The sequence below is a fragment of the Camelina sativa genome, chromosome 18, assembly GCF_030686135.1.
Source record: "Camelina sativa cultivar CO46 ecotype springtype chromosome 18, ASM3068613v1".
NCBI classification, from domain to species: domain Eukaryota; kingdom Viridiplantae; phylum Streptophyta; class Magnoliopsida; order Brassicales; family Brassicaceae; genus Camelina; species Camelina sativa.
In genome coordinates, this window is record NC_141897.1 from 19,829,033 (window position 1) to 19,849,424 (window position 20,392).

The 20,392-nt window shown below is 30.7% G+C and overlaps 2 protein-coding genes and 1 pseudogene across 2 annotated transcripts; 2 read left to right on the plus strand and 1 right to left on the minus strand.

Annotated features, from left to right (window-relative positions):
- Positions 1–5,220: 5,220 nt before the first annotated feature.
- On the minus strand, positions 5,221–5,773 carry LOC104763587 (uncharacterized; annotated as a pseudogene).
- A 2,894-nt stretch (positions 5,774–8,667) lies between these two features.
- LOC104762116 (putative respiratory burst oxidase homolog protein H) lies at positions 8,668–13,385 on the plus strand. Its single transcript, XM_087499405.1, has 13 exons — positions 8,668–9,328; positions 9,603–9,765; positions 9,859–10,021; positions 10,105–10,908; positions 11,019–11,117; positions 11,317–11,432; positions 11,530–11,632; positions 11,749–11,858; positions 12,020–12,179; positions 12,280–12,453; positions 12,574–12,702; positions 12,909–12,987; positions 13,104–13,385. The coding sequence occupies exons 1-13, from the start codon at positions 8,875–8,877 to the stop codon at positions 13,211–13,213; spliced, it is 2,664 nt and encodes an 887-aa protein (XP_087355531.1). The 5' UTR covers positions 8,668–8,874; the 3' UTR covers positions 13,214–13,385.
- Positions 13,386–17,293: 3,908 nt separating this feature from the next.
- Positions 17,294–20,088, plus strand: LOC104762117 (laccase-17). The gene is made up of 6 exons (XM_010485346.2): positions 17,294–17,772; positions 17,849–18,000; positions 18,085–18,329; positions 18,415–18,543; positions 18,621–19,607; positions 19,696–20,088. Exons 1-6 carry the CDS (start codon positions 17,581–17,583, stop codon positions 19,824–19,826), a joined length of 1,836 nt encoding a protein of 611 aa, XP_010483648.1. The 5' UTR covers positions 17,294–17,580; the 3' UTR covers positions 19,827–20,088.
- Positions 20,089–20,392: the final 304 nt, after the last annotated feature.

Sequence of the window (20,392 nt, forward strand, 5' to 3'; positions counted from 1 at the left end):
CTATATTTTTATTTTATTTCTTTTATTTCATTTTATTTTATTTTATTTTATTTTATTTTAGGTGGTGGAGGAGGTTGGATGCAATTTTCTCTTCATAGGGAGGGGCGGAGCCGAGGTTCTCACCATGGTTGGTTATACAATATTGTGATGATACATCATTGATTAGTATACTATGTAATATATTTTTTATTTGAAATATTTTTTGAGCCAATAATTTTAGTAATTAAAAACACTATGCAAAAGTGAAAATAAATAGACATAAAATAGTTGGCTTAATGTGTTCATACAGTCATTGTCTAGATGGTGGTAAATAATATATTTGTAATATACAATATATTTAGGTGTAAAAAATACGCTTTTAATGGTAACATAAATAAATGATTTGTAAATGGATATAAATCTGTACATTATAGCAAACATAAAATTTTAAATAACGTACAACAAATTTTAATATATTTTTTGAAATTTAATTTAATTTACAAAACTTTAAACCCGTACAACAGACGGGTCCTAATCTAGTATATATATAGAAAATCACACACACACTCATAATACTCATAAAATTGAAATTTGATATAATCATGTGAAAATTTCGCTACAACTACATGATGAAAAATTCACGGTACTACTAGGAATTTTGGTAGTGTTGGTTATGTTGTATATATGTATATATATCAAAGAAGAGTACAGTAAAACCTCTATAAATTAATAATGTTGGGATCAAGACATTTTATTAATTTATATTGATATTAATTTATCTATAAATTAATTATTATTATTTTATAGTGTAAATTAATAATTATTAATTTATAGGTATATTTTTAATTGTTTCATTTTTTAAAATTATGAATTGAGACAATTTTTGCGAAATAACATTAGAATTTTGGATGTTGTAAATTTTTTGGTACTGGAATTGAATTTGAAATAATTAAAAAATATTATTGACAATGAATTACAAATATTGTAGACAAATTCACTTATATAAATGACGTAAATATTCAAATTTATGAATAAGAATATCAATTATCATATTTCAGTAGTCTATCAAACTATCAAAATGCAGATGATGCATATTTAGAAATTGAAAACTTTTAAAAGTCTTAGTTGTTTTATGAAATGTTATAGAATATTTTCTATCATTATAATTTGAAGATACAACATAACAATTATTTTATAATATGAGGTTTAAGAGAAACATACTTTACTATATAAACATATATATATATATATATAAATTTACCCAGCAGAAAAAAAATATATGTAAATTTACATAATTATTAATTTATGATATTATTGGGACCATATTTTATACGAGGATTTCAAAAAAATTATTATCTTATTATCTTATCAAATTTTGTTATTTTTTACACTGTACCGATTTGGGACTACCAAAATTTATTAATTTATAGTGTTTATTAATTTATAAAGTATTAATTTATAGAGGTTTTATTGTATATGTTTCAATTTCATGCGTGACCTAGAGAGTGTGTTTAATGTCGAAGGCATTTAGTTGCTATAACCACATGCAAGTCCATAGACATCCTGATTTCGATTCTACGATCCCGCTTTACTTGTGTAATTCCGTTATAATAAAAAGGGTCAGCGGGTCCGGCCGTCCGGGATCATAAAATGGAAGATGTTTTATTTTACAATATATTAGTGGCAATATGCAAATTATATAGTCCATGCCTATAGAAAGCAATGATAATAGCATAAATGTAGGCAATGAGTACACAAAGAGTTTGTGATAAAAAGAAATGAAATGTGTAGGGTTACTTTGTTCTTGGTTGAAAGAAACTAAAGTATGTTCATGACAAATCAAACAAAGACGGTGTGATTTAGATGTTTTTAAGTGATCCCATCATTTTGTTTTTATTATTTTCTCTAATTTTTAATTGTTAATTAGGACTCGTGCATGTGTTTCTATGCGTTTGTCTAATCTTTTGGAAAAGCAATAAAGGTCAACAAGCACAATAGTTTCTCCACCATTTTTTTTTTTTTAGTTTCTCCACCATATATTTTCCATTTTGTTGTTTTTACTCTGTCGTTTTCATTTATCGATTCACGTTAAACTTTCAAACTTTGGATTCTTCGTTTTTTTTTTGTTGCCTTGATTTCATTTTCATCATATAAAAAATTTTCAGATTAAGAAATATCTATTGATTTCTAATTTTGATATTTCATACTATTAGTTAAGATTATGAATCGAGTTTAATCCAACATAACCTACTACTATAGACGTACAGTTTTTTTTTTTTTTTTGTCAACAAACAAACGGACAACTATAGAAATTATGACTTGCAAAAATTCTCTATATGTTTTTGTTTTTTTACAATTAATTCGGCTATGTGGTTATAAATGTAGAATGATATTTACTTGGCAAGGCAATTGAAAATAATGTAAAACGACTGTTTTTTAGTGGTACATGATATAAACTTATAACTCTATATATTACGTTACATTAAATCCGTCACACACTCACTCACACCACAACTTTTTTTTTTGTCTAACAATTTGAATAACGTAATTTCGTATCTCTTGTTTTAACCCTACTTTTCAAAATATAATTTTGATGATACAGCGTGCCTAAATAAACAAAAATTGGCCATCCCTCCCTGATCTCGATGAACTTAATTGCTCACAGTTGGTATAAATAATATGTAAACACCGCTTTTATATTTTGCTTTGGATGCTATATGTAAGAATGAGTGGATGTACATGTTGAACAGGATCTATATTGGGCTAGATAGGAAGTCCGTAAAGCCAAAATCAAGAACAGGATGAAGAAATAACTTTCCAAAATAGGTAAAATGGGTTAGGCTTTAAAAGTAATGATATTTCTTTTAATTTGGTAAGTCAACGGGATGGGTTTGTGTTTTTAGTAGGTAACCAAAATCATGAAACCAGTTCTTTTTACCATCGATTTGTGTTGACCAAGCTTTTTGAACAAATAACAGAAACATACATTACTTAAACAATTGGTGCACACGGTTGTTCAAAAAAAAAAAACAATTAGTACACACTAAACACGTAGTTACTGGAAAACACTAGGTTAAATCCTTTAAAAATTGAACAAAATAAGTTTGTTGACACACAAATTTGTGTCATTTAATTACACTATTAACTAGTTATAACCGCCGCGCCAATTCTATTTCCAAAATCAGTTTTATTAATCTTTACAAGTTACGAGATATTAATTATTTACAAACGGATCGACGTACAAAACTATTTGTCAGAAAAACCTAATACGGGCAACATTCATAAGACTATGGTGGACAAACTCATTTGCAACAACTTGAGCTCCTAACATAAACTCTATAAAAAGCTGAAGATCAAATCCAAAATTTAGTATAAACATGTTAAATTTGATCATCGAGTAGACCATATACTTTCTAAATCTTGGCTTCGGTTTATGATTCCAATTCATCCTAAAACATACATTTTTTTTGTTTTTCTGATATGTATATTTTAGAGCAATATCAAATTAATATATTTAGCAACTAAATAACTGAAATATATCGAGGCGATTCTTTTTATTGAAAGCACTAATTCTTGTCAAGTACATACACAAGAGATCAACCTCAAATATTCAAATCAATATCAAAATTTGAAGGGAGAAAAAAGAGAGGTGCGAAGTTGACTAACAGTGACAAAGAAAGATTAGTGTGGCAAAATGCACCTTCTCTAGCCAAGATAAGCCTTCCCCATCACTGTCCTTTTCTTCCTCTTCCCTTTCCTCACCTTTTAATTAGTACTTATTTTTTTCTAGCTATTTTAATAAATCTACCAAAGTTCATATGTTTTCTTGTGTAGAATAATTAAAATAAATAAATAAAAATCGAAATAATTTCAGTGAGGTGAGAATCCGAGAAACAGTTCTTAACGCATAGGATTGAAAAATGTATATCAATTTTATTCCCATATATTGTTTGTAAATCGCTCGCTCGTATGGGGTTCCATTTGCCAAAATAATACCTTTTAAACATACTTTAAGTTTTAAAGAAAGTATTAAATTGTAAAACAAAATTGTCAATTTATTTTCTTTTCTTGTAATTATTTGAAACACTCGAAGTAAAGTTGAAGAATATCAAGTCTACTTGATTCTGACTGATAAAATCGTGGGGGAAAGTCAACTAAGATCTGACCTTATAGTGGTTGGTTAGATTTGTACTCTTTTAATTTCTAATATGTAAATATACATATTACACAAACACATGCATACAAAAAAAAAAGTGTAAAAAATGAAAATTTATGTGTGCAGCATGATATTTGATAGTTGTCTAACGAATTTGATAGTATTTTGCAAATGTATACATGGATAATTGGTTCAATGAAGATACTAACACAAACCACTAAAATATTTTTTTTTGAAACTTTAAAAATGTGAAGTGTTATTAAAATTTTAGTGTACGAGACCCACAATATTTTGTTAGTCATATGGTTGACTACATCAAATTAAAGTTGTATATTTTTCTTTGGTAAATAAGATTATCATTTTCTCATTATTTCTGTTCTGAAATAAGTATAGTTAAGTGTTATTTCAATTTTTAAATATTTTTGACATAAAACACATAAACTAAGTTCAAGTCAAAATCTAGAACAAACTATCAAAAGTCAACTTTATTTCAGAGGTCTAATAAAAATGTATACATATTATATAAATTTGTGTGGAAAAAATGTAAAGTTTTGGGCTTTCTATTTGACATGACAAATTGATTTTGCGTTAAAAATGCATGTAACACATTTTGACAACATCCACTATCATTATATCTACAAAATCAATTTATAGTCTTTATATGTATCAATATTTCTACGTACAGTATATAGAGTTTGGCAAGTTCACACTAGCTTCTGTGAACATAAGAAAGCCAACATTATTGAAACTAAAAACATAATGCTTGCGGAACATAACACTTTATAATTTTGCAGAGTTGTTATTCGTTCAACACGGTAATTGAATATAAAAATATCACACCTTATAAATCAAATTATAGACCTTTTGGGGTTTGGTCGTTAACTTGATGTCTTCCAGAGTTTAAATATGTGCATACATGTAATCCATCCAAGTTACCCAAACAACTCATTTCTAAAATTTGATCTAGTAATTTATCTCACCCTGAGATTAGCCGGTTACCCAAGTTAGATGCACCTTACATAAATTAAATGTTTAATATTGGAACACTACAAATGTCATAAATGTTGACAAACTATTAGAGGAAATTATAATCTTTGAAATGATTAATGAACCCGAAAATATAAAAGGATCAATGAGTTACTAATACCAAATGATCGGAAAAATCTTGTCCCAGATTCTCTTGTTGTTGTTCCAACGAAAGAATCCATCGTCTGTGACAACAACGAAACACGAGTTTTTACACTCCTTAGCATCCTTGTCCGATTCGTACAAAACGTACGGTCTCTCGTGCATCTCGAATGTGCTTCGCTGTAAAACGTTCCTACGCAAGTCGTTGGCTGCCACACTCTAGGTCCCGCCACCTTTTCATCAACGGTATCATTGGCAGCTGTGGTTGGGATCTCTATCAACGACTTTTGACCCAATGGTACACGTTTCGATAGCTGAGGGGCAGGGTGGCACGTGACGAAGACGGGAACATCACCACGTGTCTGCAGCTCATTGGATACGATAAGATTGGCGGCACGTGTGGTTTCGGACGTAGAAAAGAGCATCATGGTCATGAACGAGACCAGTACAAGAGTGTCCATGGTTTTGATTTTTGTGTTGAGAGTATATTGTCGATTAATTGGAAATGGATCTTCGATTTCTTAAGTATTCACTACGTTTTTTTCTGACTACGTTTTTACTCAAAGATGATTAATATATATCTTATATAACAAGTGAAGGTTTTTCTAACATTGCCAGATGACATACAAATGTCATTCTCGTTAATTTTAAATTTAACATTCTATTTTTTATTTAATTTTATTTTATTTGTATCTTATATGGTGTATAGTATTTTATTTTATTTGTCTCTTATGTGGTGTGTATAGGAAAAATATCTTATATAATAAGAGAAAGTTTTTTATAACTTTGCCTAACAATGTGACATTTGACACTCTATTTTTGTGACAAATGTCATTCTCATTACTTTTAAATTTAACATTCTGTTTTTTTATTTGACTTTATTTTATTTGTATCTTATGTGGTGTATAGTTTGTTAAAAAAAGATAATTGTTGTATAGTTTGCTTTTTGAATTTTTTTCAACATTGTTACAAAAATATATTCCTTCTATTTTTTAGTTTTAGCATCTAATATATTTCATAATGAAATCATACACCATAGAAACTAAAAAAAAAAACTGATCAACCCAACTAAAAAATATAAACAAATTGAAACCAAATAAAAATAGAAAATGGTTTCATACTTTTAAAGTAAAAACTGAAACCAAATTAATTTATGATAGACTAATTTAAAAATATAGAAGATTTTTAATATATATATATATCATATTATAGTCAATAATAATATATAATGTATTAAAGACACAACTCAAATTTATTTTAATAGTATTCTATAAGTTACGGTTTGACTGTCTTTAAAACACATGTACTAACAAAATGGTATCATAACATAATTGTTTTATCTTCCCCATGAAATAACATAAAACAATAGTTTCAAAATTAATTTATTGTTAATTATACTATTTATTTTAAAATGGTTAAAAATAGAGACAATTTATAGAAGAAAAACATGTTTATATTAAATTTGACACACTTTTATTTTCATGAATTTTATAAAAAAATTAGTTAGACTTAGAGTATAAGATATTTGTTTTGTGATAGCGCTTCAATAAATTATTTTAAAATTGACTTATCATATTATTAAATTATTTGTTGTTAACTATTATTTTTATATATGAAAATAAAATTAATATATAAGACAACATAATTTATCTATCAAAGTAAGGTCTTACATCTTTTTTTCTTAGAATACTTATCAGTTTTTTTTTCCAAAAAAACCAAACTATAAATAAATTAATTTATCTTAATTATTTAACGAACATACAAAATTTAATTAACTTTGCTGTAACTAATTGTCCTATTACTATAAAATGGTTTCATACATTTCAAAGTAAAAACTGAAACCAAATTAATTTATGATAGACTAATTTAACAAAATAAAAGAGTTTCTAATATATAAAAACTTACATTATATTCGATAGTCATATGTATTGTATTAAAGACACAACTCAAATTTGTATTTAATAGTAATTTATAAGTTACAGTTTGATTGTCTTTAAAACATATATACTAAAAAAAATACAATGGCGTCATAACATAATTGCTTAATCACCCTATGATATAACAGAAAACAATAATTTCAAAAATTAATTTATTGTTAATTATACTATTTATATAAAAATGATTAGAAATAGAGACAATATATAGAAAATAAAAAATATATTAAATTTCACGCACTTTTCTTTTCATGATTTTTTTATAAAAACTGGTTAAACTTATAGTATAAGATATTTGTTTTGTGATATCGTTTTAATAAATTATTTTAAATTTGACTTACAATATATAAAACTTTTTTTTGTTAACTATTACTTTTAGATGATGACAATAAAATTAATATATAGGACAGCATAAAATTATCTATCAAAATAATTAAGTAAGAACTTATATTTTTCTTTCTAAACTACTTATCAGTTTTTTCTTTTTCAAAAAAAATAAAAAAATAAAAAAATATAATTTATCTTAACTATTTACCATATATGATTGACTTTGCTATAAGTAATGGTCTTATTACTATAGTAGCATACTGTTTCAATAATTTCAACAACATATTGTAATCAAAAATATTTAGTAATGTGTACTTTAATTTTCTTCTTTTACATGACCTTTCTATGAAACACTATATAACATATAAAAATTATAAATTGTAGTTAAACGTAGTATTATGAATATTATTTTTTAAGATATATATTAACAACTACATCTATACATTTCATATATAGTTGAATATAAACTTTATTTTATATTACAAGTTAGTAATGAATATATAAATCATCGATCGCGTGGACTACAAAGTAGTTACGATTAGACTTCATTGTCCACTACAGAAATAAAGTGAGTTCAGTATTGGCCTATCAAAAGCCTGTTTCAGGCCCAAAAAAACTTGGGGTTGGTCCAAGTCTTGGAATCTCACTTTCATCCGGCTTGGGTTCCGAGGACTGATCTATATTGGCCCTATGTCACTCTCTAATCTCTGAGGCACCATGATACAGTATAGCTTTCCGTTAATGGTATAAATATTATCTTTAAATGAGGTCTAAACTTTTTTAAGAACTGCTATGAGCTCTTCTGCTTCTAGGGATACATACTAAACAGTTTTGCGATCACTTGCTTGTTTTGGTCAGCCAACTAGAGCAAACACTTCGACTAGTATTTTTCTTACTTGAAAAAATAATAATAATATAAGACTCATAGTAACTTGGAAACATATTTTGTAAATATCATATGCAGTTTAATTTTAATTGAATATCATGAACTTTCTAGTAGCACTAAGTCAAATTCAGAAGTTTCATTCTTTTAATAGGTCTTTGATTGGTCTGTGTGTGTTTGACCTCAAAAAAATTGCTTTCCTTAGAACTTTCTATTTTTAGTAAACTTTTCATGTGTCTCGCTTCCCAACTAAATAAACTAAACACAAATGTTACAAACGACACAAAAATCAATGCCTCTCCCCCTACTTTTTCTCCTTCTCATCTAATAATTCTTTCAAACCAGAAAAAAAAAACAAAAAAAAAAAACAAAACGTTTAAAGAAACAAGAAGATAGAAGAATTATAAGATCTCCGACGATCCTTGGATCAATTACCGGTGCCGGAGAAAGAATAAATAAAAAATACTATGAAAAATAATACTCCTACCGAGGATTCAACAAAATGGATGTTAGAGAGTGTAGAGATCGATCCAATGGGTGAAGGTTCGTCTAAAGGACCCGACATTAACCTCAACAAGAACGAAGGTTTTCTGAAGAAGAACGCGTCAAGAAATCTTGGTGTGGGATCGATAATCCGATCGTTGAGCGTTTCAAACTGGAGAAAGAGCGGTAATCTCGGGTCTCCGAGCACAAGGAAAAGCGGGAACTTGGGGCCTCCAACCAATGCGTTGCCCAAGAAGACAGGTCCACAAAGAGTGGAGAGGACAACATCTAGCGCCGCTAGGGGACTTCAGAGCTTGCGGTTCCTTGATCGGACGGTCACCGGACGGGAACGTGACGCATGGAGATCGATTGAGAACCGGTTTAATCAGTTCTCTGTTGACGGCAAGTTGCCCAAAGAGAAGTTCGGCGTCTGCATTGGTAATTAACATATATACTATAGTTAAACGCAAATTATATGTCAAAATTAAAAGACTAATATCTACATTGAAAAGACAAATATATATGCCTCGTGATTTTTTTTTTTTTTTTTGTAGACAATAATTCTTTTGGAAATAGGTATTTTCATATTTTGAATTATTGTTAGAAATGTGAACTCAAATACGACAATTAAGGAAGAAATTGTTTTTTTCTTTCTTTTAACTGTTTGTTTAGAAGAAAAAAGAGATTAACGTCGATGATATATTATTACTAGGAATGGGAGACACGATGGAGTTTGCGGCAGAAGTTTATGAGGCATTGGGACGGAGAAGACAAATAGAGACAGAAAACGGTATTGACAAAGAACAACTGAAGCTGTTTTGGGAAGACATGATCAAGAAAGACCTTGATTGTCGTCTTCAGATTTTCTTCGACATGTAATATACTTAATCTTATATGTTTCCATATATTCCATATATATCCAAATGCGGTTAATTAATTTAACCATTGCGGTTGTGGTTGTTGTTTAGGTGTGACAAGAATGGAGATGGTAAGCTCACGGAAGAGGAAGTGAAAGAAGTCATAGTCTTGAGCGCCTCCGCGAACCGCCTTGGGAATTTGAAAAAGAACGCTGCGGCTTATGCGTCTTTGATCATGGAAGAACTCGACCCTGATCACAAGGGATACATAGAGGTTCACTTTCTCTTTTTATTTTTATATCCAGATAAATATATATAGAGTTATGTTCTGAACATTTCATTGTTTGTGTCGATCAGATGTGGCAGTTAGAAATACTATTAACAGGAATGGTGACAAATGCTGATGCTGATAAGATGAAGAAATCGCAAACTCTGACACGCGCGATGATCCCAGAGCGGTACAGAACCCCAATGAGCAAATACGTTTCGGTAACTGGGGAACTGATGCATGAGAACTGGAAAAAAATATGGGTACTCGTCTTGTGGATCATTATTAACGTTTATTTATTCATGTGGAAGTACGAAGAGTTCATGCGAAACCCTCTATACAATATCACCGGACGCTGTGTTTGCGCTGCTAAAGGAGCAGCCGAAACGCTTAAACTGAACATGGCTCTGATTTTGATACCAGTATGTAGAAAAACCCTAACGATCCTTAGGTCAACGTTTTTGAATCGCGTCGTCTCATTCGACGACAATATTAACTTCCACAAGGTGATTGCATATATGATCGCTTTCCAAGCTTTGCTCCACACGGCACTTCACATCTTCTGTAACTACCCTAGGTTAAGCTCGTGCTCCTACGACGTGTTCTTGACGTACGCGGGATCTGCCTTGGGAAATACGCAACCGAGTTATCTAGGTTTAATGACGACTTCAGTGTCGATCACGGGAGTTTTAATGATTTTCTTCATGGGATTCTCATTTACGCTAGCGATGCATTACTTTAGAAGGAACATAGTGAAATTGCCTAAACCGTTTAGCGTTCTTGCTGGTTTTAATGCGTTTTGGTATGCTCATCATTTGTTGGTTCTTGCTTATGTTTTTCTCATCATCCATGGTTACATCCTTATCATCGAGAAGCCTTGGTACCAAAAGACGGTAATTACGTTCGATTATATATATATATATATATATGTATTTAATTTTAACATAATAAATTTCTGCATTTTAATTTTAACTTTTTTGGGGTAAATTGTATTATAATGTAGACATGGATGTATGTGGCCGTACCGATGCTGTTCTACGCGAGTGAGAGGCTTTTCTCACGTCTCCTACAAGAACACAGCCACCGTGTCAACGTTATTAAGGTAACAAACAAAAGGCTATATAAATATGTTGCATTGATTTTATATAAATTAATCACCAGGTCATCCAATTAGAATTTTGCACCTACGATTTATATATAAATTATATTATCGAGTATTTCTGTATATATATATATATATTAATTTGTTATATATATATATTAATTTGTTTGTACATGTTTTTTTTTTCCTTTCATCACAGGCTATTGTATATTCGGGCAACGTTCTTGCACTTTACGTGACCAAACCTCCCGGGTTCAAATACAAAAGTGGCATGTACATGTTTGTCAAGTGTCCTGACCTGTCAAAGTTTGAATGGTATTCTAATTAATAATTGAGTAAAAATAACTTAACTGATTGGTTTTTTTAAGGTAAACTAAATAATGATATTCAAATTATCTCCCTTATTATTTAGGCATCCATTCTCCATCACTTCCGCACCAGGGGATGATTATCTAAGTGTTCACATAAGAGCCTTAGGAGATTGGACTACTGAACTTAGGAGCAGATTTGCAAAGGTAACTTTTGTCACTCTTTTTTTGTTTAGTTAGAAAATATTTTATATATAGCTGCAATATTTTAGTTTTATGTTAAATTTTAATTTTAAGTGTAAACTGTTTAATTTTCATTATAGACATGCGAACCACCCACTCAACCAGCAGCTAAACCTAAACCAAACAGTCTTATGAGGATGGAAACAAGAGCAGCGGGTGTGAATCCTCACATCGAAGAATCACAAGTCTTGTAAGTGAATACTAAACAATAATCACCAATTAAATGCTTATTATTTTGCAAGAAGATGAGTATATATGTTCACATAACCACCAGTGTTTTAAAATTCGAACTGATTACTGCCAGAAAAACAAAATAAAAGGTTGATCTGATCGGGTCATCTTTTGTATCAGATTCCCTAAAATTTTCATCAAAGGACCGTATGGAGCTCCCGCGCAAAACTATCAAAAGTTCGACATCCTCTTACTAGTTGGACTAGGGATTGGGGCAACTCCATTCATTAGCATTTTGAAAGACATGTTAAACCATCTAAAACCTGGGATTCCCAAAAGTGTAAGTTGTATAAACTTTTTTGTTCATAAATTTATAAGAGTTTGAATATAAAGGAAGATAATTTATGTGAGGTCTACTTTTTTTGACATTGGAACATCAGGGGCAAAAGTACGAAGAAAGTGTAGGAGGAGCAAGTGTAGGAGGTGATAGTGTTAGTGGTGGAGGAGGCAAAAAGTTTCCACAAAGAGCATATTTTTTTTGGGTGACAAGAGAACAAGCTTCCTTTGATTGGTTCAAGGGAGTTATGGATGACATTGCCGAATATGATAAAACCGTACGTTTATTGATTCATTTTACTATTATTATACTTTTTTTTCCATAATGGCGTTTTTCTATTGCTACAACAAAATAATATTTTTAACAGATTTTTATATAATATTTTTATTTTTGGCAGCATGTGATAGAAATGCATAACTACTTAACAAGCATGTACGAAGCGGGAGATGCAAGATCTGCCTTGATTGCAATGGTTCAGAAACTTCAACATGCCAAGAACGGTGTTGATATCGTCTCTGAAAGCCGAGTAAGTTCTCATGCTTTTTTATCTAAATACTAAACAATTATATGAGTTGTCCACTATAGATCTCAGTTGAAGAAAACAGAAAATTGTTATGACTCACAAGAAATTGTCATTAATGACATTCCGTTAACGTTTAGCACTCATTAAGGAGTTACAAGTACATCTCAATTATATAATTAATCAATCTTAATTACCCCAAAATAAATCAGATACGAACACATTTCGCAAGACCTAATTGGAGGAAAGTTTTTTCTGAATTGTCAAGCAAACACGAAGCTTGTCGAATAGGTATTACTATCTTAATTAGTTATTATCAATTTCTTTTTTGTTTAATCTCTATGAACATTCTTACTTCAAGTATTTGATTTATAATATCAATAATTCTTAACATATGTATTTTTCAGGTGTATTTTACTGCGGAAGCCCAACACTGGTCCGACCACTTCGAGAACTTTGTCAGGAGTTTAGTCTCGAGTCATCCACTCGTTTTACTTTCCACAAGGAAAACTTCTAACAAAATAATCTTGAAAAAACAGATTTTGCTTATCCTCAATCAAATTGGGAGTAAATTAAAGACCATATATGCAGGATGTAATTAGTTGGTGAGAAATGTAAAGTAATTAACGAAGTGAAAAAATGTATAGTAACATTTTAATTAAGAAAATCTTAAGTATTGTTTATTTTGATCCATTTGCTTTGACAGAGTTTAAGTATATATATTTTTGTGATGAAAATATTTGCTGCAATTGTTTAGAACAATTTATATATAAATTTTTGTGAACTTGTGATTGTTATTTTTTTCTGTCAATATATATATATTTGTTAAAAGGCATTTTGTCAAAATATTTGAAATTGAGAAAACGTCACAAATTAATGCAAAAGCACTTTTATGCATTTTAGCAATTTTAAATTTGGTTTTCTAGATTATTTCTCCTAAATCAGATAAGTGTATGGTTGATAATTAGAAAACTTGCTTAATCAGAATATGGATGATCGATTTTATCCTTCTTTTAAATTTTTGATACTTTAAACTGGAAAATGAATTTATAAATTGCAAGTTTACTACTATAATATGTATCTATAAAAGTATATATATTTTGGGTTTTGACTTGTAGCTTTCTCAAGTTTAGAACTATATATATATATACATTTAAATGAAACCTGTGGCAGATCCTCAAAACGTAGATAATCATCTTTCAAGCACAAAATTCTGAATTTGATACTAATTATGACATCCTTAACAGTTAAAACACTATCAAAATGGAGTGTTAGCCAAAATTTTCTAATGAAAGTGGAGTAGAGTAGGTAATATATGATAACGAAGTGTACAAAAGAGTCTAACTTGTTAAGCAATTGTTAGTTTTGGACCTTTCGTACGCATGGATAAATCATGGAACTTTCCACATTATTGATACTTTTTTCATATAAAATGGATTCTATACGATTTTTACAAAGTTTTTTTGTTTGTTTATTTTAGTTAAAGGATTTTACAAAGATTTATTAAATTAGATAAATGATAATATTTTGTGAAAATTGCATTACTTGAAACAAAAAAAATTCCGTCTTGCGTAGAACTAATCATATAACATATATTCTTGTTAATTAAAGTAGTCAGGGTTTAATTCACCTCGAGCAAGCAAAACGTACAATATTGATGAAGACGTATTTAAATAATTGGTATACTATTCCTAAGGGAATACTTTTCTCTTATGAAGCAAATTGTGTAAGAAATATATTTTCTTTAGGTGTACTTATACTCTGTTTTTTCTTTTTGACGTTATTAAAGATTGGCTAATCTTTGGCACTTAAGGTAAAGCATCTTAATAATCATCATTGATCATTTCTATTCAAAGGTTAATCAAAAAGAAAGTTGATTATTTTTATACATATGGCTTAGTGATATAATTGTGCTAGTAAGATTTTTTTTTAGGTTTTGGTTGCTCCTAATTATTGTGGATAGACACAATACAAGATTACTTTTCACTCTTATATAAGATATCTATTCTTAGAGAAAACTATTTTTTTTTTTCCTAACAGATTATAACCCTAATTAAGATTTTCAACATCAATTTATACATTTTACAGAACAGAAAAGAAAAAATGTTATATAATCTATATAGGACATACATTTGTGCATGTATAAACATTACGAATATGTATATAATAAGTTAATAAGAATGAGCGTGTGGCTGAGTAATTACAGTTATCATATGGACACATCACACATGCATATATCTTTTTACGTACGTCGAACTCTTTAAGTTTCTAGAGAATTTTTTGAATTATCACCATCTTTATATATTCACCTAAAAGGTGGCTAGTAACTGTCCGCTCAAATATGTACATATATATTCGTATAGGATACGTTCTATATATGTATACATACGTGCATACATTATACTATATATTTTGTTGGAGCCTTAATCAGAAATCAAGGGTTGGTGTAACCACAATATATATGTGAAAACAATAATAAGAAGAAACATGTATTGAAACTTCTTCCAATCTAATTAATCTCTCTTCACATACCAATTAAGTATTCACGTGTATATTCGTACGCGTATGTATAAAGTATAAAGAATACACTTCTACGCGTATATGTAGTAGATCAATAATTTAAACTTTAATTAAATGGTAAGTTTAAAGTATTTAGATTGTTTCTCTAAATTAGAGTTCTTTGAATTGGTCTAAGGCCTAAATATGTAAAAGTTCATCATATATGTTTTTAGTTTAATGTAATAGATAGATTAGTATCGAAGCCGTTATAAGAGATATCAGAATTTCGTTTTCAAATAATATGGGAGATAATTAATTTCCCGGAATTAACCTGTTAATTCTAAATATAGCTCTCGTGTCACATGCCTAGTCTAGTTAAAACTTAAAATGAATATCTATAACTAAATTTACTGTTTTTATGATATTGATTGTGAGTTACCAACTAAAATATTGTTAAAGACATAATTGTAGAAAAAACCACGAATGGTTTGAAGTTTGAACTACATACTAATGATGTAAACTTGTGTTTCATCATTATGTCCGATTATTTTCATTCAACTATTAATATCCAATTTCAACATTTCTTTATCGTCTTTCTCTAGAAAAAAAAAATTATATATATATATATATTTAATTACTGACTTCTCTCATATGCAGGGGGATAAGGGATAAGTTGATACGTACTTGTTAGCAAACTGTCTAGATCATATTTTGATTGTATTTCGACTGTACATTTCTCAAATTTAAAAATTTGAAAGAAGAGAAGCAGAAAGATTACAAATATACATTATATATATATATATATATATATATATATTTGTATTTATTTTTTGTTAAATATACACATAATGAATTATATACACTTGTTGATTATAATCATAATTAAATTTTTTTTTTAATCCGTTCAAAAAATAAGAATAAGTTATGTAAATAATTTAGGGGTGGGCATTTAAACCAAACTGAACCAAACGAAGCCGAATCAACTGAACTCAAACCGATCCAAACCAAACTCAATCATACACTTTAACCATTCAATTATGTTTATTCTCAACCTAAATGGTTTGGTTCGGTTTGGTTTAAAACTGAAGCGAACCAATAATCCAATGTGTTAAATAATTAAATAATAATTTTATTAAAATTATGTGATCTTACCGGTTACCACTCTCATTTGGTTTCTACTTTCTATTTTACTTTATTTTAACTTTTATAATAAAATTAACTAAATATAAATATAGAATTATTATATTTGATATTAGGTATTCAATTTTAATTTTCTAACTTTTCTAATTTATTTGATTAATTAACATAATTATAAAACCATAATCAATTTTATTTTGTTACATTAACTGATTTTTAAACCAAATCAAACCAAACATAAACCGACCTGAACGCAAACCAAACCAAACTAACTTTGGTTAGAGTTTTATCAAAACCGAATAAACCGAACCCAACCAAACTCGAACTTAAACCGAAATGCCCACCCATAGTAAATATGTATGTAAGTATAGAGAGACATGTATATATAAGTGGCATGCCTTTGAGGATACGAACATAAAAGGGAGTTAGGTCACTTGCTTGGGAAATACAATAGCCAACTTTAATTTGTGGTTTCCTCAACAATGTTCTTATAAAAAAAATGGAAAATCCTTCATGGATTTTGATATCTAACCCTAATCGTGACCTTTGATAGCTACAATCTCCCTCTCCTTGCTTATTCCCCAAGCAATTTGAGCTTACGAATATTTTGACTTAACTCCACCTCGGTTAATCTCCTTTAGTAGTTAGTAACATGAACATGCTTATAACATAAATTAATAAACAAACAGATGAAGTACTTATCACTTATAACATGCTTATGAACTGATGAAATGTATTTACTAAAATTTAACCGCTAACCACAAAAGTTACCCTTCCAAAAGAACCCAGTATTGCTAAAATTTTGTCAAATAAAACTTAGCCAAGGATCAAATCAAACGATAGTTCTAAACTGCCACATCTGGTCCAAGTTAAAATTTGAAGTCTGATATACTCAATGCTGTCAAAGATGCAGCACAGGTAGAGGAACTGTCATATCTGAGAAACTCAAATTGGCAATTTTACATTTCATATCTAGAATCTACGCCATAGTATTGAGAAGGAAACAATAGTTTTTGAGGAATTGAAGAGGGTCAAAGAGTTTGACTTATCTTTGACACCACTCATACATTAGCTGTTCATATAATCTAACAACTAGTCCATATCAAGTTCTTCTGATTACAGGGAGTATTTCTCTACCAATTATCTTTTTGTTTTTTCTTAAACATTTACTAATTGTTTTTTTCTAGCTTTCCTGCTCAAGCAAACACCTAACTCTCCCTTCCTATATATACACTAAAGGTTGAAACAATGAATCCACAATCTACAGCAAAACATAAACAAATAACCGAGGCAGAGTATTCAGTAAACTTACCTGCTCTAATCAAAGCCTCGGGGTCCAAGCTCACTCAAATGGCGTTTCAGCTTCTCTTAGCTATTTTCTCTTTTGTTCTTCTTCTTCCTCAACCTGCATTTGGGATTACAAGGCATTATACGCTGGAAGTATGTGAAGATTGTTTCCTCTGTTTATTAGTTTAAAAGGGGATCCAAATAATATTTGAATGTTTTGTTTTCGCAGATCAAAATGCAGAATGTGACACGTCTTTGCCACACAAAGAGCCTTGTTTCTGTAAACGGGCAGTTTCCCGGACCTAAGCTTATTGCTAGAGAAGGTGACCAGCTTCTGATCAAAGTCGTTAATCAAGTGCCAAACAACATCTCTATCCACTGGTAAATAATCTTGAAACCACTTGTAGCATTATTAAGAGTATGTTTGATTACTGATAGCTGGCTTTAATTCGTGAAAAATCTCAGGCATGGGATCCGGCAACTACGGAGTGGTTGGGCTGATGGACCAGCCTATATAACCCAATGTCCTATTCAGACAGGACAAAGCTATGTCTACAACTATACCATTGTTGGTCAAAGAGGCACCCTGTTTTACCATGCTCACATTTCATGGCTTAGAGCAACAGTCTATGGTCCACTTATCATCCTTCCCAAACGCGGAGTTCCTTACCCTTTTGCTAAACCTCACAAAGAAGTTCCCATGATCTTTGGTAAGGATGATGAAGACTAGAAACAGACAGAGACTATGATGAGAGCTAAAAAACATAATAACTGATCTTTATGGTTAAATTGCAGGGGAGTGGTTCAACGCAGACCCTGAGGCAATCATTCGCCAAGCAACACAAACAGGAGGTGGTCCCAATGTCTCTGATGCTTACACGATCAACGGACTTCCTGGTCCATTATACAACTGCTCTGCCAAAGGTAATAATTGATTCCTACATCTAATTATGGTTTAATAATATATGACCCATTAATCTAAGTAACGAATGATGTAACAGATACATTCAGACTGAGAGTGAAGCCAGGAAAAACATACCTTCTCAGGCTAATCAATGCTGCACTTAATGATGAGCTCTTTTTCAGCATCGCAAATCACACTGTTACGGTTGTTGAAGCTGATGCCATCTATGTTAAACCATTTGAGACGGATACCATCTTAATTGCTCCTGGCCAGACCACAAACGTCCTGCTAAAGACTAAACCTAGTTATCCGAGTGCCTCCTTCTTCATGAGTGCACGACCATACGTCACAGGTCAAGGAACTTTCGATAACTCTACAGTTGCAGGAATCTTAGAATATGAACCATCTAAACAGACCAAAGATGCTCACTCAAGGACCAATATCAAGAATCACCAAGTCTTCAAACCGACACTTCCTGCTCTTAACGATACAAATTTTGCTACTAAGTTCAGTAATAAGCTACGCAGTCTGAACAGCAAAAACTTCCCAGCAAATGTGCCTCTGAATGTTGATCGAAAATTCTTCTTCACAGTAGGATTGGGAACAAACCCGTGCAATCATAAGAATAACCAGACATGCCAGGGTCCTACTAACACCACAATGTTTGCTGCCTCAATCAGTAACATTTCCTTCACAATGCCAACAAAAGCTCTGCTTCAATCTCACTATTCTGGCCAATCTCATGGAGTGTATTCCCCCAAATTCCCATGGAGTCCCATTGTTCCGTTTAACTACACAGGCACTCCACCTAACAATACCATGGTTAGCAACGGGACAAACTTGATGGTTCTACCTTACAACACCAGTGTGGAGTTGGTGATGCAAGACACTAGCATTCTTGGTGCTGAAAGCCATCCACTTCACCTTCATGGGTTCAACTTCTTCGTCGTTGGCCAAGGCTTTGGGAATTTCGACCCAAACAAGGATCCTAAAAACTTCAACCTTGTTGACCCAATAGAGCGGAACACAATTGGTGTGCCATCTGGTGGATGGGCTGCTATTCGATTCCTTGCAGATAACCCAGGTAAGAAAAACAATAATAAACCAAAGAAACACAGCTTTACATTATCTTAGATGAATAATAATAACCAAGTTTACAAAATGATTCGCAGGAGTGTGGTTCATGCACTGTCACTTGGAAGTACATACCAGTTGGGGTCTGAGGATGGCTTGGCTTGTTCTTGATGGAGATAAGCCAGATCAGAAACTTCTTCCTCCTCCTGCAGACTTGCCCAAATGCTGAGAATTCTTGCTTCATGATTCAAGTCATTTTCCTTTTTGTTTCTTGTCTCTTCTTTCTTACAAGCTTCGTGGATTTTTTTCGTTTTTTTTCCCGGCCATTTATCGGTTTGACATGAGGTCAATTCCTGTTCAATAATTTGACATGAGGTCAATTTCTTTACAATTATTTCCTGTTGCACAGCTCTGTTTTCTGTAAGTGTAGATCTATGTAAACCCCAAATTAATATATTTACACACAATCTAATTTGCATTTATTGACCTTACCTTCGATTGTTTATCACAATCTCTGTAGCAATTAACTGTTGAAGATATACACAAAATCGTTTGAATCAGATGGTTCATGTAAACAATGATGCAACATCCACATATGACAATGTACACATTGTATATACATATATATGATGATATTTGTGTCATTTAAGGTTCCACAAAACTCAATTGTTTGCATGAAAGCCGTGCAGAAATGTATGGCTCTACATTCGAAACGGTTATGTACATTTATCCCAAGTTTCCTAGTCTAATTATCTATCAAAAGATCTTAGGAGTAGCAAAAAGTCTAACTGAAAC